Consider the following 27520-nt stretch of genomic DNA (forward strand, 5'->3'; position numbering starts at 1 on the left):
GGCAGTGTCCTTTTTCAAAGGAAGAGTGGGGAAGGCAGGGCAGCAGAAAGGAAGATTTTCATATTGAGGAATGATGCTATGAAGACATGGTACCCCAGTCAGTTTGAGTAAAAACAATGCACACAGGTATCCTGCATGGTCTCACTCTGAGAAGATAAAGATCTAGCACTGTAACTAAAGACAGCATGTGAAAAGAGAACACCACGCCTATTTAAGACAGTTAGTCTTTGACTTAGGCACCAGCTGGTGCCTCAAAATGACAGCCAAACAAACATTCTCAGAGGTTAAGGCTGCTAAGGGACACAGTCATACAGCCAAGCCATCTTCTATGAACAACCACTCCTTGCCTTGGTGTGTCTTGTCTCATCAACCCTTTCAGATAGCACGCAGGAATCTAGTGTACAAACATCAACATCACCAAACAAGTCTAAAGCACTTTACCATTCCTAATAGTCAGTTGTGCTGACAGAGAAGGGGATTTTTCTTCCTTCCTCCCTTCTAACAGGGGATTTCTTCCCTTCCAATAGGATGCAGAATTTTTACAATGAGGATGGTTAAGACATTGCAAGAAACAAAGTGGATTTTATAGTGTTTCAGTTTCTTAATACTAAGCTCCTCCAGTAAATTACAGTTTTCACTTCACCAACATGATCCTAGCTATCTCTCTTTCACCAATACAGTAAGAATCTCTCTTCTTTACATCTTGCACTACTGCTTGATCCAAGAGGTTAGACTCTCAACACAGATAAAGTGTATCCTACTCAACTGTTAACAACTACACTGATAATCAAAAGACATGATAAGCCTTCTGTCAAGATGGGAGGATAAAGTGGGAAAGAGGGAGACAGAGAAAGAGATTGATTCAATAGTAGTGTCAAGTAAGTCATTCCTGACAAGACATTGGAGTCAGGTAGACATCAGGAGTCTTAGCTACATCTTGCAATAAAATGCATATTCTGTATCATGTTGACAGTAAAGTTATACTGATGGGGGCTTATATGATACTGTAAGAGAAAGAAACACTATAAGAAACAGAATTTTGTCAAAAGAAGGCAAAATTAAGCATGACCATAAACTATGTTAAAAGTAAGTTTTATTGGCAAGTGTTCTTTATTAAAAAAAAAAGACAGACCCTATTATGGCAACTGAATAAAGGCTCTGACTTTACAAATAGAAAAGGTCTATTTTTCAATTACCATAAGTAATTCATTTTTTCTAACACTTTTTTGCAGGGATGAGCAGATCCCTCTTCAAATGGCACTGCAAAACTCCCAAATTAAACAGGAACTAAAGGTCCTTCCTATTTCAGATGATATACAGGTTTTACGTAAAAGACCATAGATGCATGCATATGTCTACAAAAAGGCCAATATTTTGATTTTGTGTCAAAAGATTTGTATCAAATGTGGAAAGAAAACTAAAGAGATGAGCAAAATATGAGAAAGAAAAACTAACATAAGTTAGAAACATACAGATGCAAGTCCTCACCTTTTAAGTTCTTGTTCCAGTCTTTCAATTTGTTTCTTACTTGAGTTCAGCTGCCCCAATTGAAAGTTGATTTGAGATTCTTTTACTTGAAGATCATGTGATATTTTCTGCTTTGCCTTCTCAAGACTATCACACAACTCCATTAAGCTCTGGTTCTCTCGTTTTAGTGTTGCACCTTCGTTTTTTTCATTTTCGACCTAGTTGAAACAGAGGCCATTTTGGAAATGTTTTTAGTCTGCTCAACTTATATACAATTATTTTTTAAAATAACACAGAGAAAGTTTACTTACTGTTATTTTCTTCCCAGCATTTCAAAAGCCTAACAGCACTGAACATCTCACTATACATAAAATTGTTTAAATACGCTTGGGTAGGAAAAATGAAGGTAAACATTATAGAAACACAACTGCTTATCAGACCAGTCAGTGAAGGGAAGTTAAAAAAAAAAAAAAGCACATAAAGCTTTATAATCGTACTTTGGCTTGGATAATAGCATTCCAAGGAAAGACAACTATGGTACCTATATTACCTTCTGTTTCTGCTTTTGCAAAGCTGCTTCCAAAGACTCTAACTGAAATTGTCTTTGTTGTCGCTCCTTTTTAAGCTTGTCTACTTGACTTTCAAGCTCTTGAATCTTCTGAAGAACTCTGGTAGAGAGGCCTTCTTTCCACTCCTCCACAGCCCAGCTCATAGTGACCGTGTTATTCTTTAATATGGAAAGGATAATACTAAGCCTGAAATACAAAGACAAATAAAAAGAGAATCTTAAAGAGTTTGAATAAGCCTCCTTTCTAAATATGTTGTCTTTTTAAGTTTAACGGTGATTAGCATAGAGTATCTGACAACCCTGTACTGAAAGCCTCCTCATCCAAGCAACCAACTTTTAATATTAGGTCCTATTTTGACCATCTGCCCAACTGAATCAGCTGGGTTGGGGGGAGGGTCAAATGGGGAGAATTAATCTCATTCAGCCTAACAAAAATATCCTTACATATTCTTATAATTGCATTTTACGGATGTGTCACAAATAGAATTGCTTTCATTTTGACACTCACGTTGCAGAAATTCCTTAACGCTTATGACTGCATTATAAGCCTAGCCATCTTACCTTTACAACGTTTAGCCTAGAAGCCTTGTGTTGTGTTGTGAATGCTAATAGCTTTTAGGTGCTTTCTTTACAGAAGTTTTTGAAAACGACACTGCTGAGCTGAAGATACTAAGAATTGCTCTATACTGGCAAAAACGAATATAGAGCGTTTAGTTTTTAAACATAAGCTCAACACACCGATTAGTTTTTCTTTGCAACGACTCCACATTTCGAGGAGCTAATATTGGCTCATTTTTCCCGAGACACTAACACAGACAGTTTCTTACCACAAAGCTCAGCTACCGACGGGCAGAGCCCATCCAAGCCTGAATGCGCTGCAGCGAAGCACAAGCCTCGCGGGGCTCTGTCACACGGCACCGCAGAGCCGCGCCGCGGAACACCGGCACAGACCCGCCGCGCCGCGCTGCGCTGCGCGGCCCCCCGCCCCCGTCCTGTCAACGGTCACTCGCCCGGCGCGGGCCCCGCACGAGCACAGCGCACCGAGCCGCTGTCGCTGCCGGCTACCGGGCGGCACCCTCCTACCCACCCTCCTCCCAGGCCGCAGCCCCCGGTGCCGGTGCCGCGCAGCTGGGCAGCTCGCCCGCTCGCCGCGCACTCACCGCGCCCGGCCGCCGCCACCGCCGCCGCCGCCGCCGCCGCCGCTCCCCTCGCGCCCGTTGCTTCGCCCCCAAACAGCGGTGCGCACACGGATTGGCGTCCCAGCGCCACCACTTGACACGCGGGACTCGCCGCGTGACCAATGAGCGCGCGGCGCGGCGCCGGCGGCGCCCGCGATTGGCTGATTCGGAACCATTCAAACTCCATTGGCAGGTGGCTGTGCGCGTGCAACGGGAGCTGGCTCACTATTGGCCCCAGGCTGCGGCGGGCGGGGCGGTGCCAGCAGCCGTTGGGGAGGAGGGGGAGGAGGGGCGTCCGGGCCCCGCACGGGGCCGCGGGATCCGCGGGGAGGGCAAAGCCCCGCGGGTGACACCTGCCCCCATGGCAGCCCCGTCCGGCTGCTGGGCGGCTCACCGGCGGCCCCAGGGCGCGGAGGAACCGGGGAGCGGGGCGGCCGGGGCGGAGAAAGCGTGAGGGCGGGGGCGGCCCGTTGCGGGGGGCGTCACAGGCCGGGCAGTGGGGCTGTAACGGTCGCCCACACGAGCGAAGGATCTGCGAGACCAGGCCTTGTGTCCAGAATCCCTTTCCCACCCTCCAGCGAACCTGAAAGGGAAAAACAGTACCGCAGTAGTAGTCCAGTGAAAGCTAATTAACTGAAAAGAAGCCTACAGAAGCATTATTAAATGGCTTGGTGTTCAGTTTTACCCAATCACTCTTCGAGTTCTTTTGTTTGTACGCATGTGGGGAAGTAGCAGGCAATATTGCATGCTTTCTACCCTAAAATAGCAATACAGAGGAAAATCAGAGCATTTGTCCTAGGAAGAGGCAACAGATCTTCGAATGCAGATGCAACAGTGAAGGCTTAAAGACTGCAAAGCAGAAGATGCAGACTGCAAACTTTTTTGGGCGCTGGTGCTTGAGAATACTAAATACTTCCTTTGGTATTTCTCTCCCTGCCCTCCCCCTGAGCGTCACTGTGCAAGTTTTTTTGTGTTGTTCTGATTTTGAAACAAAATGATATGTTTTTCATCAGAATATGGAAAGTTACTGTCCTGTCTGTGACACTTAACCACTGTTTTTTAACATCATCTAGGAAATTGACTTAAACTTTAAGTCTTTTGTAAGTGCAATAAGGTAGGCGGACAGCCCACATAGCCTTATACGTATAAAATATACCTGGCATGTAAACTTACATAACTGTAACACTTTTCTCTTGTGGCAATGCTGACTCCCAGGCTATCATTTGCAGAGCAAATTGCTCTGCAAATGGCAGAGCAATGTTTTTGGTGCTAGAAAGAATTCTAAAAGCCTATATCCCTAATGATTTCCATGCTTTAGTTTGTCTCAAAACAATGTAGTTTTCTGATCCTTCTTGCAAATATCATGGAATTTTGTTATGTCTTAGAAGATCTCCATGATCTGAATCCAAATCCATGAACTTGAAATCTGACCACAGGGGGAAAAAAATTCTTCTAAGCAGACACTTGAATGCTAAGACCAATTATATGTAACTTGACTGACCTGTCTTAACTGGCTCACCCACAAGGTGCAGCATTTTTTTTTAATCTACAGCCAAATTGCACTCTGAAAGGTGTGAAATTCTTCTCTCCATTTCAAAACACCAAAGAATTTGCTTTCTCTCTGATCCTTATAAATACCTTTGCTAAACAGTATTTTAAGTAAATAATGTAAGTGCAACAAACTTATAAAATCTGTAAATTTACCCAAGAATAAAACAACAGAACGCTGAACTGATGGAACTGATCCATCTTAAATAAATCTTAACAAATAACAGCTAAAAAATCAAAGCTAGGCAGATCTATGATCAACTTCATGCATTCTCAGGGACAACTGGGCAGGTATTATTGAGGGGGCAACACAGCACAGCAGAGAAGCAGAAACTAGTGGAAGAGCGGGAATTTCCTAACGCAGTACTGGCAAACACTTTGATTCATGAAACAGAGGATCAGTCTAAATTGAAGGTGATCCCTCACTTGGTGGACAAGGAACAAACGTTCTGTAAGAAGTAAACATTCACGATATGTTATACTCAGTAAATGTTTCTTACTTGACAGTGGCAGCTTAATCAATTGTAAAAGTCTGAAGAGTTTTCAATTACTGCAGATGCAACAGTGAGAACGCTGATGGACAGGGAACACTAGCATTTTAAATAGTGCATCATGACAAATCCCCCCTGGGGGTGGCTTATGTGAAATAATTTAAAATACTAAGTCCAGTGGCCTTTTTGCCTTTTTTTTTTTTTTTTTTTTTTGTTCAGAAGGGAGAAAAAGAACAGAGACGGTCTTAAGCATTCTTATGAGATCTGGGGGGGGGGACCCAACAGATGATGTATGCAGAGCTTGCAAGATACTCTCTGGAGAATGTCTATTCATCAAGGCTAAAAAAGAAACCTAAATGCTGTTGTAAACATGAGAGAGGATTTTTCTGAAGCCTGTTTCAAAGAATGGTGAGAATCATTCTATGCTTCTGTTGATAATGATTACAAATGAATTCTTTCATATTTGGTGTCCCGTACTTGACAATTATGCTAATTATTATGAAAGATAAATAGACTCATGGAAAGTACAGAAACTTGCTTTCCTTTTGCCATATCAATCTTATTTTGCACAGTATCTTTCTCACTGATGTATAATATATATCGGTAGACGTAAGTAAATACATACAAATATTACTAAATTTAAGATAGAAATATACAAAAAAGGTCAAATAATATAGACATGTGATAACAAGTTATGAAGGGTGTTAATAGTAGCCATCAGTCTGCCTAACACTTTGAATTACTTTTATTACTCTATATTAGCTAGAATTCTTGAGACTTCTTTCTAAGAGGCTCTCAAAGTTCCATAATGCCAAGCACCCCATGATTTTGAGCAGAGAGAACTACCTTCACTTTGTGAAGTGGCTCTTCTTTGTCCTTGAAATTCCATTCAGTTCTTACCAGATGTTTAAAATTACAGTTGACTTTTTCTCACCTGCATTCCTTACTGTAATTTTGGTAAAAGGCCAAAACAATAAGTAAAATACACAAACATTAAAGGCTGGATTCATATCAAAGCACCATACGTCAGAGTGTGTAAGGAACAAAAATGGAAAGGAAAGAAAGGGAAAGATTTTTGATGAGAAAATCCTAACCTGCTTGGGTACTGCAAGGAGCAAGAAACACATATAAATTCCCCTCCCCACCCCATTCTCCCATCCCAGGTTCAGAATTTGCCAGCTAAAGCCCATTTCATATAAATATACATACATATATATATACATCAAAGAGCACCTATGGAGCTGCAGCAATCTCATTCACTGCGAAAAACAGAGGAAGAGAGAAATGGGCCAGGCCCTCTGCACCTGACATGGTTCTCGCAATTCTCCAATTTCTCTGCTGTGGCACTAAAGGGGCAGAAGCTCTGCCAAGTTTGGGGGTGGAAGCAAGGTGCTGGATCCTTTCCTTCAGCTCAACCCCACTTTGTACTAACTGATCCATCCTGCTTCTGGAAAGCAGAATTCTCCATCTCTGCCAGGGTGATTAGACCTGTAACTGAAACAGTAGCAGTCTAGGTGATAGGGATTCTTACATTTCCTAAGTGTCTGGTCTTGCATTCTTTAAAAAAAGGCTGATCTGCATGAACTTTTTAGAGTTCAGGAACAAAATCAGACATCATATCTTGAATGGTAAATTATAATTTTGTTACAAAGGAAATGGGGTTTCTTTACTTTGGTCTTACAGTGTTTCTTACCTGCTAAGGGAAACTGCTACAGCAGTGTTCACATTGATACCAGTGCGAGAGTGGACTGGATTGGCATATTAGTGGCTAAAATACCTGCAACTGTTGTACTGTAATCCATAGTTTGGTGATCACGTCATCTAGCGTAGCATACTAAACACTAGCGCGTTTAGTATGCACTAGCATGCAGGTTTCCTTTTACTGAAAAGGTTACTGGGGTTAGCTGGCTTGTCTAAGGTGACACAGTGAATCACGTGCAGACGCTGGGCAGGAACACCAGGGTGCAGAGCCATGGCCATTTAAAGCATCCCAAGCCAATGCTGCCACGTTGCCGCTCTCCGCCTGTCCCCCAACTGTGTCCTGCCCTTACGGTGACTTGGCGCTCCTCTGAACTGCAAGGAGCCATAAGGAGCTAGAACCACAGTAGATGTGTTCTTGAGATTTACAACTTACTTGTATTAGAGGGATAAAAATATCTTACAGCTTCTGCTTTTGTTTATGTTTCTCTTTCATATATTAAGTGCAATGACTCTGAATATTTATGATCAGAGGAAGATATTCTCTCATCTTTATACAAAGTGTAATATTATTTCACATTTTAAAATCTACAAACCTGTAGAATTGCTGAACTTTGAATTTAAAGCTGTGAGCAGTTACACAGATATACTCAGTAGCACAAATGACAGTAAAATTATTTAACAAAACAGTTAAAAAGAAGGGAGTTTTTTGGTTAATTGTTTAACATTTGTAATTACTGGAGGTGTGGAGGAAGAAAGTAAAGAAATAGAAATGCTTGTTATTTAAGGATGCACAAACTGTCTTTATCTGAAGAACTTTGCAAGATTTGCAACCATAGCAATGCTGCTACAGCAGTGAAGAGGTATTACATTTATACTTTTAATTCCTATTCTAAATAAATTATTTGTAAAAGAGTGAATAGATCCATTAGCATAACATTCACAGAACTAACATGCAAGTATGTGAAGAAAATGATAAATAATTATGGTGATTACATTATGATATGACACATTAAGTCCATATTTTCTAGGCCTCAAATTACCAGTTATGGAACTGTAAATAAAATTGGAATACATTTTTATTTTTAAATGGTGAATTGCTTCCTTTAGCTGCCAGCTAAAAATGGCAATACCAAATGAATCTTTCATAGTACAGATACCAACACCAAAAAAAGTCATGATACTACCAAATGCTGTTATATCTGATAAGCAAGAAGTAATCAGGTTTCAGGGTGCATTTGGTAAGGCAGTAATCTATTTCCTCTATGGCCCATTCCTCACTGACGTGGATAGTTCGATAGTTGGCATCTCCTTTGCCCACCCCAAAGGTTTGTATTCTTAATTGCAGATGGATACGCCTAGTCTGAGTATCAGACTCAAGCTGAAGAGGGACAGAAAAGTGGTTCAAAAGCAAGTGTACTGTATATAAACTAATTAATTTTCATAGCTATCTCTGCCTCTCTGATCTTTATGGGGGCATATAGAAATTGCCTACTTTCTCATATTGTGATTCTCTAGATCTATTTTTTCTTATTTTATCTTCAGTAATTTATTCCCTGCATTACCTTTTAGTTTTTTATTCATTTTTTTATAAACCACCTTTTAATCTCTCTTTTCCTCCAAGTCTCACTCTCCTAATGGTTTGCAGCTGTCATATGCACAATGGTCTTCAAAAGTTTGCATTTGGCTTCTTCATTGACCTTTCTGTTCTTCTAAGTTCTCGATCATTTGTAATGGCTGTCCCTGCTGTGCCAAACCTCCATTTGAACATCGCATTCCTATGAGCTACCTAAATGAAAGCCTGAGCTTATATATTGTTTGTCTTTTGTTATGGCATATATAAATTTATATTAGGTATTATCTGAGTATCTATGATTCCTTCCTATTGTGTTCACCTATTAGTCCAATCTATCATTTCATCTGTCAGTGAAATAATGTCACCTTCATGCTGTCTCTAAAGTCTTCCAGCGTATTCCTGTTAAAAGCTTGAATAGGTAAGACAAAAGTAGGCATCCTTATTTTACACACATCTTAATCACCTCAAAATTCTGCCACTTTTACACTCAAGTTCTAGGAGAATTTTCAGTTACCTAACTAAATGCAGTGGGAAACCCATTCCAAATAGCCATAGGTTACGTACCACTAACTGAAACGATCCAATAAAACAAACAAATATGCAAGGATAAAGCAACTGCTCCAAATTCTACATCTTTACGATTTTGATTATCACTTGATCTCTTGCCTCGCCCAGGTCTGAATTCCAACAGTTTGATTGCTATTTCTAATACCATTTTTCTTTTAACACTTTCCAGAAAAATGTTTGCACTCACTTTAAATCTTTCCAGGGTATCAAGGGGATCATGAAAATTAAAGTCAGCACAGAAAATAACAATAAAATTTTAAATACATATCTCAGCATTCCAAAATTAACAGGAAAACATATGACGTTTTTCTGAGTTAATTCTACCAAAAAGTGTATGTACAATTCTTTGCATACAGCAGAAGAAGAAACTCTAATGAGAATCACAACTCTGTTAGAAACAATACACTCATTTCAAAACGTTGATGTATATATAGCTAAGGCTTTATTCATTTATAGAGGCCTTCATTTGCTGATTTCAGAAAGCATTAAAATTATGATGTTTTACAGTACTCATCTATCCAAACATGGTAATATGTCCACTTCACAGGTAAGCAAACTTTAAACACTCTTTTCAAATTACACAATTTTGTGACAGTAACAAAAACAAATTTTAGATTATGACATTAGCTCTTCGCTTTCTCAAGAAACCATTTATCTCTGAGTGGCAATGAAATATTTTCAAACTTGGGTGCCCAAAGTCAGACACCTAAATCCATGCTGAGACACATAAATTAAGATGATGATTATCAGAAGTGAGGAGCAGCTAAAATGTCTACAAATCAGTAGTGTATGCTGACTTGCAGGCATGCTGTTAAGTCACATTGGCTCAAGAAGAATTGAAGCACAGGCTAAAAGCTAAACTTGCAATAAATTACTTTGATGAATTGGGTCCTTAAAGCTATAGCTTGAGAATTTTTGAAATTGAAATTGCTTTTATTTATATTGGTTGTAGACTTGCTACCCAGTCATTCAGGCAGATGGTATACACAGATACATAATGTATTTATATCACAGGACAGCAGATTATGAACCTAGGTCTTCAGATTTCTCAAAACAGTGATCTCTCAAACAAAATATTCAACAGCTTTTAACAGAAGTTAATTTAGCTAATCTAGGATTAGGGAAATAAACCTAGTAACTGTGCTAAATAATATATTTAATATACTCTAATTGTTAATCTAAGAAAATAGCAAAATATGATTCCATTTTGTCCTAAAATTTTGACTTATCTAGCTTGGATAACAGTAACGGTTACATATGGAGGTGTATTGTTATTAAAAGTACACTTTGAGCACTTACAACTGTGGAATCAAAATTCACCATTATACTCACAAATAATAAAAAGTTTGTGATTTTATGACTCTTACAGAAGACAAGAGGCTCATCTACTCAGTAAGTCCTCAGGCAGAATTTAAGTCTAAGCAAACTAGAATATTCAAACACCATCTCTTATTTGCACAGATAATCACCCAAGACATTTTCTGATCTACAAGACTGGGTGCTGGCTTACTTATGATAAGCTGTAGAGTACTATAACATGTTAGCTCATGCTTGGTGGCAACAGGTTTGTTTTCCAAGATTGTGTAATCCAAATTCCTTTTCTAAGAGATGATTTTGAAAAGCACTATTAAATGAAATAATTCATGAGAACACAGAATACTAAAGAAGTAATTTTTTTTCTTGCTTGTGGTAAGCTTCATTAGCAGTACCAATTTATAAAGAACAAACTGATTTTAGAAATGGGAATTTCTGCTACTGCACCAAGTTTTTGCTTACATTACAATCAGGTCAGTGTACCCAGCTGTAGCACATGACAGAGATTTTAGGAACACAGTTAGGGTCACATTTACAATACAAATCGGGAATGTGTTGCAACTGCATTCTTTGATTTGATTGTAATGTAGATGACTGTAAGGCTAATTAAACATCATCTACTGTTCACAGAAGAAACCACCAGCTGTTGCTTAAGCACAGTTTAAAGATAGTTTTATTCAAAACAGGTTATGACATGGTTTTACCAACCAACGAGGACTTAGATTTTTCCATGTTATGACAAGACACTAGAATTGCAATTGCTTAGGTTTAAACACTTTCAAAATATGTTTAATACAGGTCTTATTAGCAAGGTCCCAAGACACTTTAAATTTTATTGCATATGGCTCTTCATAACACATTAAAAGTCTACCTTATTTTCATCTAGATAAAATCAGTATTCCTTTACTAATAATAAGCCTTTGGTCAACCTGAATGGTGTTGGGCTTTCATTTTCACAAGCTTTTGAAGACAATATTCAGGCCTGTTTAATCTATGACTTGGGATTTTTTTAAAAAAAATAACATCTTGCTCCTATGCAGGGCTTTCATCTTTAAATCAAAAAGCACCCTACTAAGATCACTATCATTATCTCAGTTTTCAGAGAAAAAGACTAAGGCACAGAGATGTGCTGCTACTTGCCCAAAACACACCAAAAATCAGTAACTAAGATAACTGAGGTACAGTCCTATATCAATCATTTAATTTTGGTCTATACTACTATTCCATAGAGCATCTTAATGTAATAACCCTGATGGAGTTGCAGAAGGAACCAATATAAAAAAATAATTCATACTAGTGCAGAGGGAATATTTAGGAGTTAAATTCCACATATTAGTATAGCAAGTCATTAAAGTCCCTAAATAATATTTAGAATTGTCACTTTTGTAACATGACTCCCTAGTGGAATAGAAAGATAATGTATAAATTCAGCCTATATATTACTGAAATAATATTAAAGATTTCTGGACAAATTTGAATCAGCACAGAGCTTTGGAATCAGACCAATGATTTGTATCATTTCAACACCACATTTTTGAAACAGCCCTAGGAACCTCCAATCCAGCTCTGGTATGTTATGAAATCACATCCCATGAAGCAGGTAGGAACTCTTGGTTTTAATCTCAGGGTCCTATAATCCTAGCAGCATTCTGGAAAAAAACAAACAAAAAATATGTAAAGGTTCAAGGTTTCAACAGTCTTAGAAAGTGGAAGTACCACCAACACAATAGATCTCTTCATGGAAGACACTATAGTAACTGGCTATGATCTCTGTGAAGCTCTGTATTTCTAAAGCATCTACTGCTACAGTTTCTAAGAGTCTAATATGGATATTAATCACTGTGTTAAGTAATCTCATGATTAAGTAATCTTCTCTATTCCCAATTTCAGAAGCATCTCTTGCTTGGATTAATTTGAAATATATTTCATTTTGCAGATTTTGTTAAACTTACCTTTTTGCTCTTGCTGACATGTAGTCTGTTTTTATTTATTCTAGGGAATGGTGCTGGGGGTAGCAAACATATAGAATCTCCCCTCTAAAAACTTTATCTGTCAACATGTGTATGCTTCCTCTTGCAACATTATTTCATCTGCAATTAAGGTCATTGAACAAGTTTTCCTCAAACGCAGAAAGACCTAGGAAAGTAAAAGCAACCAATTGCAAACTAGGGATTCAGCTGGAAGGCTTAGGTTACCAACACACTGCGTTGAAGCATATATGTGACAGTCAATCTTCACTGTGTTAAAAAGCAAGTCTTTGCACCTCCCCTAGCATGGGGAAAATTTAACAGAAACCTAAAAACTTAAATCTTTGTTTAAATGCATATTACCCATTCACATATCTTTGCACTTGCTAGGGGGAAACGTTTTTTCTGGCACAAAATTGAACTGCATATACTCAGGGCACACGACCTCCATGCTCCACTTATTCTGACACCTTATGTCACTTCCAGATTGTGATTAAAAGCTCTGATCTATAGGCAGTCAAGTATAATACATGTTAAAATCTTAAATGTTGTCACTTTTTAACGCCACAGTGTAGCCATATGTAAAATGGGGATAATTACTTCATTAAGGTGTGGAGTTTGTAAAATATTTGAGAGTCTCAGATGAAAAGGACTTTCCTTGCAAAACGTAATTATAATAATATTATGCCAGAGGTAAGGCATAGGCCTGTGATTCCACATACAGTATTTAAATACCATTACTTATCTATCAAAATCAAGAACCTGTGCTATTTCTCCCTGTCTCAGCCCATGATCCTCTTACCATTATTAATCTGAGTAATCCTCATGGACTCCAATGTATCTGCTCACACAGTCCTTCGCTAAGGTGTGCAAGCGTACAGGTAGCAAAAGTGCACTGCAACTCAAAGAGTAGTATCAATTCTTGATTATCGCTGTTTTTCTTAATTTCCCCCTATTTGTAAGATTCTTTAAGTTCTGGTATCAGTTTTAGAGGGATACCTCCTCTTGATTTTCTGCAGGTGCCCACTGCCATCAGAAGTACTTGCACATGCTTTTTGGAATAAGCGTAATTTTAAATAAACTTAGTCTAGGGCAAAAATAGTTTTGTAAATAGGCCATCAGCTGTGACACTCAACATCTACAAACATCTATCAAATTTCTAAGATTTGCACGACCTTGAGCCCACTGGTCTCATCTGATTCATCTATCTTCTCTAGGTAGTTCTGGCCTTCCTGACAGTTCTCCTTACTTCCTACAGCATGGAGTGCCCCATGCCTCTTCTCCTTCTTCAAGCAGCCATCAGAACAGCCTTTCCACATCTGCCCAGCACCACGTGTCCCGGGTATTTCATACAGTTGCCAACCACATTTCACAGCAGCTTCAGGTTTTCCCCTGCTTCTTCTCCAGCGAGGCACCTGCGGTGCTATGACTGCGGCTCCCCGGGGCTTTCTCCCGCACCCCTCCCACAGCAGCCCCACACGCAGCTGGACGAGGGCGATGCCCGCCTTTTAAGAAATGAAGATGGCCCCGTGAGCGAGGGGCCAAAACAGGTGATGTGCCAGAGGCAGGAGAAAAGGGAAGGCAGGAGAAGAAAAGATGTTCTAATGCGAGACCGAGGGAGATTAACAGGGGACGTCTGCAGGGGCAGCAGAGGGCTCGTGGGGGAGGGAAAGCCGGAGCCGCGAGGGCCCGCTTCACCCCTCGGGGGTGTTTCCCCTGCCCTCCCCTCCGGGGCTGCCCCGCGCCTCCTTCCGCGCCTCGCCCGCGCGGCGCCGGGCTCGCCCCCTCCCCGGGACAGGGCAGGGCTCGCGGGCGGCTTCCCTGCAGCGGGGAGCAGGATGGGGGGGAAGCGGGACGGCTCGGGAAGGCGGCCGGGATCTGCCCCAAACTTGGCAGCTCTGCCCTCCTTGTGAGAGTTGCAGCAGGCACTCGCCCGGATTGGCAGGAGCCTGTGCCCTCCTCTTCCTCCCTCCTTTTCCCTCCTCTTTTGGGTGGGTTTCATCCCTCCTCTTTCGCGAGCGGGCTGGGGAGGGGGGGAGGAGGAATAGTAAAAAGGAAAAAAAGAAAAGAAAAAAAGAAGAAGAAGAAGAAGAAATCCCAAGTGAAGTCCCCGACGTCTCCGGGCCCGCGGCCGCCCCGCATTCCTGGCATTCCTGGGCCGTGACTCCCCGCGCCGCCCCGGCCCCCGCGCCGCCGCCGCCGCCTCCGGCTCGCCCGCCGCCGGCCCCGCTCGCCCCCGCGGGACACCGCTCCTCTCCCTCCCTCCTGCCCGCACCCGCGGGCGGCAGCAGGAGCCCCGGCCCCCGCCGGCGGCCCCAGCCCCTGCCCGCCGCAGCTCTCCGCGGTGGCCGGGCCGGGCCGGCGGCAGCGGCGGCTCCCGCCCCCGGCACCGGGACCGGGACCGGCCCGCCCCGCCCCGCCGCGGTGCCGTCGGCGGCGCCTCCCGGGCCGAGAGCCGCCTGCTGCGGGCCCGCGCGGAGCCGCCGCCGGGAGCGGAGCCGTCGCCGGGAGCGGAGCCGCCGCCGCAGCCGGCCGCGCTCCCCGGCCCGGCGGCCGCGCAGCAGGTAAGGACCGGCCGCCGCCGCCGCGGAGTTTGCTCGAGTTTGCCCGGCTCGTCCCGTCTCGGACGTGCCGCGGCTCTGCCGGCGACCGGGGGCTCGCGCTGACTTGGGAACAGCCCTGGTGATGCGTTTTACGGTGCGTGTGTGCATGGGGAGGGAGACGGGCGATCTTTGCACAAGGCTTGCTGCTCGTTACAGTGTGCAGTTACAGCTCAGCGACGTTCACATGACTGTTTGCAAATTATGGGAATAGCTAAGCTTGGGGTGTGCATACCAGTCATCGACCGGTGAGGAACACAGTTTATAAATTTAATCTGTTAGGTGTCGAGATAACATAGCATCTCCGTGATCAGTAGGTATTTGTAAATAGAAGCAGGCTGGGCTCTCGGCTGAGCTGCCCCTATTTACACTGCGGCGTGGCTGTGTTTAGCTTTCAGCCCCCCCCCCCCCCCCCCCCCGGATTTACCTTGTTCTTTGTTAGTTACAGTGGAGCCTGCCCTGGCTGTTTGTCTTCAGCAAACACTGTAACACCGAGTTATGCACCAAAGACTTGCACCAAGGCAGGGAATGATGACATCTGCTCTCCTTTCTGATGTGGTGAAGTCAATGAGTTTTTAAGATCCCAAACTGGCTCTCTCTATTGGAGTGTATTTGGGACAAGTCTTACATAATGCATGTGTGGCATGTGTGTATCATGTGCATTGGAGCTTTCCTGTCGAGAGCACTTTATCTATGATTTGCATAAAATAATCATATGTTTCCATTAGAAACTATTTGTAACTTAAGCGAGGTGGAAACAAGCGGTGCCTGGTAAAGGCTCTGGTTCAGTATGTTGTTGTCCAAAAAGTTTTCTCGGATTTTTGGCATGTGGCCTGAAACCATAGTTGAGAGAACTACTTTTACCAGAAACCAGTTGCTTTTTTTTTCTTTAAACTCCATGTAGATGCTCACTATATTTTTTTTTTAAAAAAAACACTATTAAATACTGAAATTATTTAGAATTTGGAAAATCTATGTATAAAATGGCTCCCCCAAATCAGAAGTCAAAGCCATCCATCAGTCCCCACATTATGGGTGAAGTTGGTGAAGACAGCTCTTCTGGGGGAGAAATGTGAGGGAGGTACCCTCAGCAGGGGCTAGGTCTAGTTACCTAGCTGAGAATGTCCTACCAAGTATGAGTGACAAAATATTATTATATGATTTTTGCTCTTATCCTCGGGGGGGAGGGAGATCTGCAGCTGACATCCAGCACTTGTTTCATGATGTAAAATAAAGTGTGTGTTGATGTTACCGTTATACAAATAAGCTTTAGGCCCTGATCTATTATTGGCAGTGCTTTCTTGAACTTCTCTTGGTTTCTTTAGGAAGCTGTGCCAGAGCTGCCTACAGGCAGAGGGCACTTGTGTGTATCTAACGGGTCATGATACAAAAGTTGGGGTTTTTCAACTTCTCGTTAGAAGCCCAGTCCATCATCAGCCACAGCATAGCCTCCTAAATCCGTGGGACAGCTTGTGGCCATCAATTCTACCATTGCATTTGTGTGGGAAAAGCTTTAGAGCGCCACGGACTCGATACGATCTCGGAGGATCCGCTAGTGCAGATCAAGGCCTGAGGAAAGACTGCAGGCAGCATTGATTGAATTGGGATCTGCTGGGACTGAGCAAACCGAGCTTTTGTATGTACATTATACTGTAGTTTTAAATGTATCTTTTAAATGTTTCTGTAATTGTAGCAGAATTTGGTACAGTGTTGTTCATGAGGATTAATTAGCAGCCAATGTTATTGTTAATAACTGAGTACTTCTTTCCTGGTCATTCTTGTCCAGCAGGTGCCTGGGAGTCAGTTATCATAGTTTAGGTATGGAACAGCTTTCTGTGAAACAAATCTGCTTGTGTGCACTTATGCAAATTGTCTAGGCTACTAGTGGCTACTTCAGTCTTGCAAGAAGTACTCAATCTAAAAATAGCTTCCTAGGTGCCTTTCAAAACTATACTGTTTCCTTTTCCTACGTGTTTTCTGGTGCCACGACAGCCAAAGGGGCAGGGAAGACTGCTCTTCGTTCTTTCACCTCACATCCAGTGAGGCTGCATTTGATTGCACGCTGCTTAAATGAAGTATATCGCTTCAGTCTGGATTCAAACTTATAATACATGCAGTGTGAAAGGTGCACTTTAACTCCAGCTTCTGGAGTTGGAAGCAAGTTCTTGTTTGTTGCAAGGGTTCTTGTTTGTTGCTGAAGGTTTTTTAAAAATTGCTGGTTATATACAAATTGTAAAAAGTTTTCAGCAGGCATCACTCCCTCTAGAGTATGTATAGCTCTTAGTCCTGCAAGGATTTACCCATGTGCTTACATTCTTGTTCATAGGTAGTGCTTGTGAAGGCATGGAATTTCTTTTATATATGTAATATTAAACATGTATATGTGTCTTTGCAGGAGCCAGGCTATAACATTTAGTATGCAATATGTATACAACTCAATCACAAGAAGTTTTAGATAAATGGACAAATTTTGTGCTGAACAGCTGCCATAAAAGTCCTTTTTTTTAAACGTTTAAGATCATAGTGAAGTGGAGCATGCCCCAGCATGTTATCCTCTAGGGAGCTCCACAGAGGATATGTAAGAGCAGCTCTTGATATCTGAAAACAAACCGTTACATTTTGTTCCTCCTGTGAGGAATCTGCCCTTGCACAAGAGTCTCTGAAACTTGATGTGAAAAGATCTAGTTCCATTTTTTTTTTAAGGCTATTCATGTATTTTAAGAATCTTACTGTATATTCAGAGACTCGGTGGAAATTACTGGCTCCATTTCTTAAATTGCTGTTTATAGGACCTGATTCAGGTCCAGGCTGGTGACAAAAGCGGGCCTCTGGTTCCGTGGTTGCCCCCTGCTCCTACGCCTAGCGCTGGAGGCGCTTGTTGCGCCCAAGACCGTGCCGTGGTGGGTGCGCGGGGCGGCTGTAGCACCCTGCTACCTGCTGCCTCACGAGCGTGGAAGTCACCCTAGGAGCAGGAACTGCGATCTCTGACTTTTCCCTGTCCTCCTCCTTCGGGGCTGGACGAGGGAGTGAGAACATCTCTGGAGCCCAACAGGGTTAGTGAGCTGAATGTTCAGGTGTGCGGAGGCCAATGCTTAGACTTGGGCTTCATCCATTTGTGCAGCCACGTGTGGTGGTTTGGGGGATTGTATTCGGTTTGATTATCCATCCTTTGGGGCGACGGTTATGTTTTTCTCTCTCTGTGTAGCTACCCGGCAAAATGGAGCTTGTAACTGGAATGTCTAGATAGTTTTGTAATGATAAACCGACAAGAACAAAACACTGGAGCTCGCAGAAGTTTTTTAAACCAAACGATGTAACAAGAAGCCACTTCCATAAATGTACAGGGAACTTATCAAACTTGTTATGGGAATTATTACTTGTGGATGGAAACCAGATTTGGCTTTCCTTGTTAAATATATATTCACCATTCTTTTATTTTGCTTGCACCTCTTCTGTTTAAATACTTTTAGGTCATTTTAATCTGTTTAGTCACAGTGATGCTTTGGTACGCAAGAAATACTAATATTGATTTCACTGATTCCTTTAGGATAGCATATTTGAGCTATCTTTCTTTTGAAATAATGAGAATGATTTTCATTAACTAAAACTGGTGTTACTTTTACCTGATACCTTGATGGGTGGGTTTTTGTTTTGTTTTGTTTTTGAAGCATACTCATTGAATTTAAGGCTGGCTTTATGTGAAGGACTGAGCGTTTCAGAGCTTTATAATTTCATTTCCTTTAACTTTCCATGTCAGTGGATAATATAATGAAATTTGGCCTACTGTTAGTGAATCAGTAAGGTTAGGCTGTGGGGAAATAAAGCTGATGTAACGGTAAATCCAGTGACCTGCCTTCCAAACAATGTCAATGGATATTTTTGGCCTCAGATGCAGAGGAAGGTGAAGGAGATATCAAGATTTTTGCTCTCTGAAGTAATTCTCAAGGTCAGTTTGATCAATTATAAAAGCGTCATCCAGAATTAGGGACACAAGACCATGACACAGCATAAAGCATATGGAAGAAACACACGTTTAGAATTTCTTCCCCATCATTGCTGTCCTAACAAGCAGTTGTACGTATTATAATCAACCATATAAACAGCTTATGAAAATATTTAAGAGGCAATAAATTTCAGCATTGCTAATGTTAAGAGGGATCTCTAAACAAACAAAGCTGTCTGAAATGCTGAACATCCAAAGAAAAGAGTTCACCATCATATAACCCTGCTTTGATGTTCTCTAACATCTAGGACATTCTTGTGTTTTGCTAACATGAGGAGTTTAGATAGCAAATTGTGTTCAACACTACCCAAGTCTTTCAGAAACTACATACTGCAGCTCTTAAACAGCAAAAGTTCATTCTTCCAAAAATTATTTCGCTAGCACCTACTGACTGCTGAAATGGTCCCCTTCAAGACTGCTGCTGCTTTTTTTTTTTAATCATTTGGTAACAATGTAAACTTTAAATTACCATGTGATGCAGAAAGAACTCTGAAAAGACAGCGCTGAAAATGTGTATTGGTGATCTAATAAATTAGATGAATGATGGTGTGCCAAAACTTGCTAATGATGCAAAAGTATTTTGATTAGGCAAGAGTGAGGTAGACTGAGAAGTTGTAAAGGGAATCCAAGAAACCTGGGTAAAAGGGAAGCATAGCTGATGATGTTGATAAATTCAAGAATATGCATGTTAGAAGGAATAGTCAAATTACTCATTCATATTACTGGATTGTAAATGAACTGTATTTGTTAAGGTGGGAGGAAGACTTTGGCAATGTTTTATTAGAACTTGTGCATCTCCTTAATGTTTAGCATCAGGCAGAAAAAACTGCCACAGCTGTGAAATACTATGTTAGTAAAACAGAGGAGATTCAGGAATTGGTGCTTAAATTCACCTGGAATGCTTGATTTGTGATATCCTATCAGAGAAGAGGGATTGGAAAATTTTCATGTGAAGTTGAACTGAAAACATTAAGGTAGTTTTGTTCTAAGAAGATCAACAAGAGAAGGTAGAATACATATATGCAGAATAATGATTAGTTATTACTAAGTAATGAATATGTTACCCTTTGGTATAATACATTGACTATGTTTTAGGGAATAAATTCAAAAACATTTAAAACTCCTAAATCACCTTTCTTTCTTTCTTTCCTTTTTTTTTTTTTTTTTTTTTGATACAAGTAATACTGATTACCAAAGGAGATCACATCATCCAAGAGCATAGTAGGATGAGAAAGAAAAGTAAACCATTTCTATGGATAGCAGGAATATTCACAGTTGCATTTGAAGAGATCTTAACCATTATGCTCCAGGGCATAAATCAACCATTATCTGGCAAAGGTTAAGAAATTTCCCTTAGGACAGATCATACCATAACTATCTTCTGTGACATTCCCTGTGCTTTCTTCTGGAGAACGTAGGGTAAGCTGCTGTTGGGCTGCGGTTTTGACCCAGTGTAACAATTCCTGTATTCTGCTGTGAATGAGAGTGATTTTAACTAAATTTTAATGGAGGTGGAATTAAAAGATTGTGGTTTTATATATATTTAGACTTCATAGAAAGTGTATTTGAGGCTTGCAACTCTTAAATGTAACAAACTATGATAATGTTTTAATTTACTGAGGCATGCTGTGTTGGGGTATGGACTGGCTTAGAGAAGAACAGAAATGGCATTTAGGTTTCATTTAAAAGACAGCTCTGGTATCTGTTGTTAATCAGTTTGGTTATGATGATCAATAATTTCTAGTACTTGTTTTAATGAATGAAGAGTATCTAATAATTTCTCTGCAGTTAAATATTTCTGAATTCTTTAACAGAATGGTAATTGTATGACTATGACAAATATAAGGACCAATTTCTGGAGGTAAGAACTAGATCTTCTGTAACATACTGTGTCTTTCAAAGAAACTATAGTCAAAGCAATAGTGTAGCAACTACCATAGAATTCTTGCATATCTACAGACTATAAACACTAATCTGTTGCAGAAGAGAAAATGGAAAAAAAATGTTTTGATTTATTAGCACACAGTGTGACTAATTTAATAATAAACACCTCATGCTAGCATGTTCGTATCTGTGTGGTAAAAGATGATTAAGTTTTGTCTGTAAAAGTATCATAAAGCCATAGTGTAGCTGTAACTCAAAGTATTAAAAACAAAGTCTTTTGTGACTTTTAGGTGATTTGACCAACCACAATGAGTTGTTGTAAAGACTATCTAATAGCTATCTACAAAATAAAATGTGAATTGTTTTTGTGACTTCCTCTTCAAAAGACTGAAGTTATTTTGAAGACAGCCTTGCACTGTTTTTTGGAACCTGGGAAGGAAGGTTAATGGGAAGACTCGCGTTTGTAAATGTACGTAGAAGTGATGTTGTCTTTTGAGACTCCAGCCTTTAAAAGCTGGGACTGATCCAAAGCATAGCTATGCAGTGTGTGTTGAATAGGGCCTTAACCCAGGATAAGCTGGCAACGTAGGAGAAGAGCGAGGGTAGCAGTAGTTGTTTTAACTTGTGTTTGTGCAATTCTTTCTTGTTTTTACAACTGAGAAAATAGTTTACATTCCTTAGGTTTTTTTAGATTAGCTCTTATCATGGAACTCCCTCTTTTGAGAAAAGGCATTCACTACCTTGTAGATAAAGTGTCTTTAGCCTTTATTGATGATGATAATTAAGCTAGGTTTTTGGACAAGCCTGGGCAAAATCAGAGGACTTTACCAATCAGAGTTTCAACTAATAAAAGCCAGATCCCATGTTTGATGGCTACTACCACATGGCATTTTCCTATAGATCCCTTCCCTCAGTAGTCTCATTTATTCTTTCAATGAAAAACTGTGAGAATTATGCATTTTCTAAGTATGTGATACACAGCGGTTATCTTAGATGCTTTAAAGCCAAGACAATGTTTAATAGGGTTTCTACACACAACTTTGGTCTTTTTTTTTTTTTTTTTTTTTTTTTTTTGCCAGAATGGAGGGATAAGAGAGAAAAAAAAAGAACATATCCAGCAGCCTTCAAAGCCTTCAATCTGCAGGTTGAAGTTGAGTAAAACTTCTGATGCCTTCAGTGGGAGCAGGCCTTGAAAGTCTCATCCTAAGTATAGACAAGATAGATATCTTAGAAAATCTGATGCCTGCCCTAAGAGCTGTCGGAGATGCTCAGTGTGGACAGAGGTGCCTCGGGGGAAGAATCCTGAGGAGCTTTGGGGGTTATGGGAAATTATTGCAAGGGTTTTTAAAAACCTTTCTGATCTGAAATGATCATAACTTTTTTCTTATTTGACACACTTTGTTTAGGAGGTTGGAGCTATTGAGTAGGATTGGATACCTTCTTCATAGTGTTTTGAAGATTCGTTCTGTTTAGGAAAGTATTTTGGTCAGCTTGCTTGCATTGGAAAGGAAGTTGGCTGCTAACTTATGGGAATGGCTAATTCAGTCTTTTGCTGGTAAACAGAAATGCTAACAGAGACTCAGAGCTCTGGTAGTTTCAGTTCCTCTAGGAGAGTGGACCGGGTAAGTTTCTGCTTGTAAATAAAAGAACTCATGCAGACCTGTCTAAGTATAGGTCCTTGCACCTTTGCCAGGATTTGTTGCAGGAATCTATGATAGCAGAGGAAGCTAAATCAGAGTGTTGGTCCTAATCTCCTCCTGCTTGCCTCTTTGTTGTGGTTTTCTCTGAGAACAGAGGGAAGCATTGACAAGGTTATCTTGCAAGTTTTCTTCCATGTTTTTATGTTTCCCTTGGTAACTCGGTGCACAAGAATTCATTTGTGTATGGTACGAAATCTTGTTCGTAAAAGCAAAAGAACAAAGATGTTGCATGAGGTGTTACTCAGAGTTACTGAGACAGGTTAGCATTTAGCATCCAACTGTTAAGTATGTTCATTACTAATTCTTTCACTTCAAAAATTTATTTATTAATTTTCTTTCTGACATTTAGGAAAAAGAAGTTGCCATTTAAAGCTGAAAGTTAACTTTACCTGTTATGTACCTTAAACTACATATCAAAATGTTGTGTGTTAATGTTTCATACTAGATGTTTTGCAGAGAAAGTGTTTAAATAAATACAGTGCTATATATGGAGAGTCAGATTTCATTTAATAATTAACATTCTTTAATTCCTTTCTGTGTTGTAGCATGTGCTGGGGCTTTACAAATAGCAAAAGGCACAATATATGTTTTGAGTTATGATCTTAAGAGGGAAAGCAATGCTTTGGTGCAACAGGCAAATGGTATGTTGGGGGGAGCTGGCATGTAATACTTATGATTTTGGGGAGTTTATTTGATCATAGCCTGCCCTGCTTAGCAGCTAGTTCATTTCTTGGTGTTTTTCTGATTTCTGTGTTTAAATTGTTGTAAAAGTACATGCCTGTTCAGGTAGGCACATTTCCTCCAAATTTAAAGTTCAGTAATTAAGAGACAGTTGATTTAGAAGAAAATCATTGATCCCACCTCAGGACTTGACCTTATGAAGTGATGAGAGCTTCCTTGGAACTGAAAGGGAGAGTGTCTGGTATCTTTATGAATATTGTAACTTGGACTATGAGATCTTTTCTGTGTGCTCTATGGTAGTTTTACTCTAGTTTTTTTTTCCTGTTTGTTGCTGGTATATTAGCCTAAAATGTATTTGTCTTACAGAACAACTCTGTGTTTTCGTAATATATATTTGTATATAACCCATCCCTGCTGAAAGGGTAAATGGTTAATCTGGGTAGGATGTGCTCTCAAAAAACATTAAACGTTGCCTAATGATGGCCCATTGTTTCTTCTGATGTACAAGTGGGTTTATCCAGAGACTGATTTATTCTTAGTTTCCTCTAGAATCTGATTTTAGCTGTGAGAATTGTCACCTATGTGCTAATTAATTTGTCAAAACATCTGATGAGGTTGGTGCACGCTGGAGACAATTAGTCATATTGTTGTATTAGTAATGTCAGCTTCTGTTGATGTATTACAAAGTTTCTTTCCTACTTTTGTATTTTCAGCTTGTGTTACAATAGAAATTTGTTGTAGTTTCTCGCCAGCCATATGTGTTTAGCACACTTGACAACTGCTACTAACTCTTTGCATATTGCTGCCAAATTTTGCACTTCTCTCTCTTTCTTTTTTTTTCCCCCCCTCCAGGGTAAATCATTGCCATATTCATGAGTGGCCAGACTGTAATATTGTGATAGTACAGTAACCCCACACAAGTACATCTCTTATACAAACAGGGTATTCAGCTAACTTCCGAAAAGACTGTACACTGTCAAATTCCACTTAATTTTGCTCTCTCTATTCTACTCAGTAACCTTGATTATAGTGTAATTAATTTTGTTTACCTTGGATGGAATCAAAGCATGTCTCAGTCTCTTCATGTTGTACATTGCAGTCAAACAAACAGAGCTATGGAGGATATCAAAATAACAGTGAAGGATAGCCTCAATCATTCTGATAATTTCTTAGCATGAAAAGATGACTGCTTGTGTTTGAGGAAAGGGAAGCAAAGAGAGAGAGAGAGACTTATAAAATGAAGTATTCTTTTGTCTGGTTTACAAGTGTGAGGGTTATTTTGGTTATTAAGTGATAGTGAAGGATGGAGGTGAATGGTAGACACAAAAACAGTGGGCTTGCTGTTCTTTCAGAAGATTAGGAGAGCATTCTTGGGCCCCTTTTCAATGCTAGAAACTGAAGATTGAGGTTGGACTTGTGGGTGGTCACCTTAGAAAAGCTGCTCAGCACAACCCGTGAGGGACTGGGCAGCAGCTTGGAGAACTGAACTCACATCCATGTCATGGATGTCCTTCTCCAGAAGTTACACTGTGGGAAAGTGAAACTAAACTTAGAACTGTGGTGTTGAAAAAGACTGGTAATACAACAAATAAAAGGATTTCATAAGATTGAGGTGGAACCTAGGTTGTTTACTGGGCAGAACTTCTTGATAATGAGTTCTATGGTTTATTGCATTAATTTCTCAAGGATAGTAGCTCTGTGGGGGACAACTTAAAATGAGACTAGAGAGTCCACTGGAGCGTTCAGTGAAGGGACTGAGTCTTTGCTGGCAGGAACCATGACAAGATTTCAACTTTGTAATCAGGTCTCTTTTTTGATAGTGGTTTGAAATAATAAATTATTTTAAAAATAAGACACCTGTGGTCATCAGCTCTGGTAATTTTTACCTTCTTCATCCTTAACAGAGTTAAAGAATATTTGTGTTACTGAGCTCAGGAAAAAGCCCAGGGTGGGAGGGCAGGAGGCTTGTGTGTTTTATGTGCATTGTTTAGCAGAGAATCTAGTAAAATAGTGCTACAGAAACAACCCAGAGATTCTTTATGTAAATATTTTTGGCAGGATAGGGCTTCAGGGCCTTAATGAGCCAAGTGATCTCCTTTGAAATGTTTCATACTTTTATAGCTACCCTCTGTTGGCATGTGCTTCACTATTTGCTTCATGCTGAGGTATTTGCCTGGCCATGTATCCATTCACCCTTCCTATTCCTGCCCCAGCTATGACTGTCCCGTGGCGTGAAGCCCGAGCCAGCTTCATACGTGCTGCCTGGGGGCTCGTAACATTGGTCTGTCAGTACAGTATGAATTTAGACCTGCTCACCGCAGTGTGCTCCAAGCAAGGGGCTGAACTCATCTGGTGGAGAACCAGTGCAGACAGGAGCAGCTTGTGCAATGACTTGGATGTAGGTACTCCTCCACTGCTGTCTCGGTAAGTTGTTTCACTGAGCTGTGTGGGTGCCTTTGTGCATGGGGGGTCAAGCTGAACAGAACTGGATCAGTATATCAAATTGATAGTGTAGGTTATCGGGTACTAACTGCAGCATGAGGGATGATGCAAAGTGCCAAGCAATAAAGAATCACTTCCTAAATAGTGTTGTCAATGTCAGGTGTTTTATTAAGTGTTTCAGTAGTGTATCTTCCACTGGCTAGGAAAATACATTATAGGAGAACTTGAAATTAAAAGTAACACATCTCTAGTCCTCGTAATGCCAGAGAAAAATGAGGATATTAGTAATATGATTTGAAAATTAAAATGCAGATAAGTTTTTTAAAATGTTAATGGTACATGGCTTAAGAATAGTTCTGCCAAATAATGAAAACCATTAATCTGTAATCTCTCACAGCGATGTGCTGTTTTATTACAGATAGTGTTTGAGTACATTGTGTGCTGCCCACCACCACATCCATTGTTGCATTTTGCATTGGAAAAATTGATGTCTAGACAAGGCTATAAAATTTATCTCTGCAGTTTGTACCCCTCAGGAGTTCCAGATATGTCAGACAATGAAATGGTCACTTTGTGTATAGGAAACTTTGAAATGCTGAAACCAATTACAATATTTTATTACAGTATTTGTCCGTATATGCCTTCTTTAAAGACTGTGTGTTTAACCTGAGTATTTATATTGTCAGTAATCGCTATACTTTCATCTCTTCTTGGTTTAAAAAGTGTGGCAATGAAGGATAATTCTAAGAAATTGGTAGAAGTGTGAACAGAAGACAGTATCAAGTATGTGGAAGCAATTGGTGTACAGAGTTACTTTAAACATGGATATGTTAGCTAATGAACAGTGAGAAGTTTACAAGGACAAACTGTAAGTTCAAAGGAAATTGAAAACAAAAAATGCCCAATTGCCGTGTCTGGTAAGACTCGGCGTTGATTATTCTATCCTTATTCTGCCATGATCGTGATGATGACAACTGTGTTTTCTTTCCTCTGAACAGTTAGAATATAAGGTATGTTTAGTTGAAACTTAGTTATGTTCAGTTCAGACCTTTTTCCTGAGATAATTATGGAGCAGCCTAACTAGATAGAAGGGGTTCAAAGTCTTATCCAAGAGAGACCAGTACAGTCCAAAATGATTCTAATACATGAAAAGTTAAGTGTTACAGCTGTTTACAAACTGGCATTGCAAGACACATCATTATATTACATGCTAGGAAAGTGCAAAAATACAATTCAGTTGTTTGAAAATGCATTAAATCCTTTTAATGCATCAGACTTCTGACAATTGTGTCATGATTATTTATTTACCTTAGTACAGATATTTCCAAGCAGAAAAAGTAGTCAGCATTGCATCCAAAAGCCTCTTACCAATGCTAATAGACCTGCTTCTGTAGGAGTAACCTGCAGCCCCATGGACCAGACTAGGGTGTTCATATGGGCAAATGTGCGTGGGATCAGGACATCAATTTGCAATAGGAAATTTTATTTCCAAAGGTGGGTGCATGAAATGGGTCAGTAACTCTTGGCAGCTTGTTGCAAAGTAAGTTCTGTTGTATTAAGCATGCAGGATCATTACTTACGAAGTAAATTGCTATGACTTGATGTTAAAACAAAAAGTTGTAGCAATGAGATTTATGCATCTAACATGAAGTGATTAAGCACACTTTTTAGCCAGGCTTGGGAATGAGTAAACACCTTAAATAATCTAAAATAATCTCTGGTTTTGTCATCTGTTTGGTAGTGTGCTTGCTTCCTGTGTTACAAAAGACATCGTTAGGTTATCTGTGTTAAAGCTTCCTGTTTTACCAGAGTGTTTTTCCATTATTTTTACGATAG

At 40.3% G+C, this 27520-nt stretch overlaps 3 protein-coding genes across 5 annotated transcripts in view; 2 read left to right on the forward strand and 1 right to left on the reverse strand.

Annotated features, from left to right (window-relative positions):
• The window catches only part of CENPF (centromere protein F), a 40057-nt gene extending 37878 nt beyond the window's left edge, over positions 1-2179 (reverse strand). The window contains exons 1-2 of the mRNA XM_062571819.1: positions 2018-2179; positions 1489-1685 (exon numbers count right to left, since the gene is read on the reverse strand). Of these exons, the coding sequence (XP_062427803.1) occupies positions 1489-1685; positions 2018-2179 (359 nt within the window). The remainder of the gene's footprint in view (positions 1-1488; positions 1686-2017) is intronic.
• LOC134138327 (spermatogenesis-associated protein 7-like) overlaps positions 1-2221 on the forward strand; it is a 93306-nt gene extending 91085 nt beyond the window's left edge. Inside the window, exon 12 of one of the 2 annotated variants that reach the window (XM_062571822.1) lies at positions 2093-2221. The gene's annotated coding sequence lies outside the window, so the exon portion shown is untranslated. Of the gene's footprint in view, positions 1-1232; positions 1315-2092 lie in introns of those variants that run through there. The other variant, XM_062571823.1, reaches the window with a different exon arrangement.
• A 12641-nt stretch (positions 2222-14862) lies between these two features.
• The window catches only part of PTPN14 (protein tyrosine phosphatase non-receptor type 14), a 122119-nt gene continuing 109461 nt past the window's right edge, over positions 14863-27520 (forward strand). For both annotated transcript variants that reach the window (XM_062571825.1, XM_062571827.1), the window contains exon 1: positions 14863-14938. The gene's annotated coding sequence lies outside the window, so the exon portion shown is untranslated. The remainder of the gene's footprint in view (positions 14939-27520) is intronic.

Source organism: Rhea pennata, chromosome 3 (assembly GCF_028389875.1).
Source record: "Rhea pennata isolate bPtePen1 chromosome 3, bPtePen1.pri, whole genome shotgun sequence".
NCBI lineage: Eukaryota > Metazoa > Chordata > Aves > Rheiformes > Rheidae > Rhea > Rhea pennata.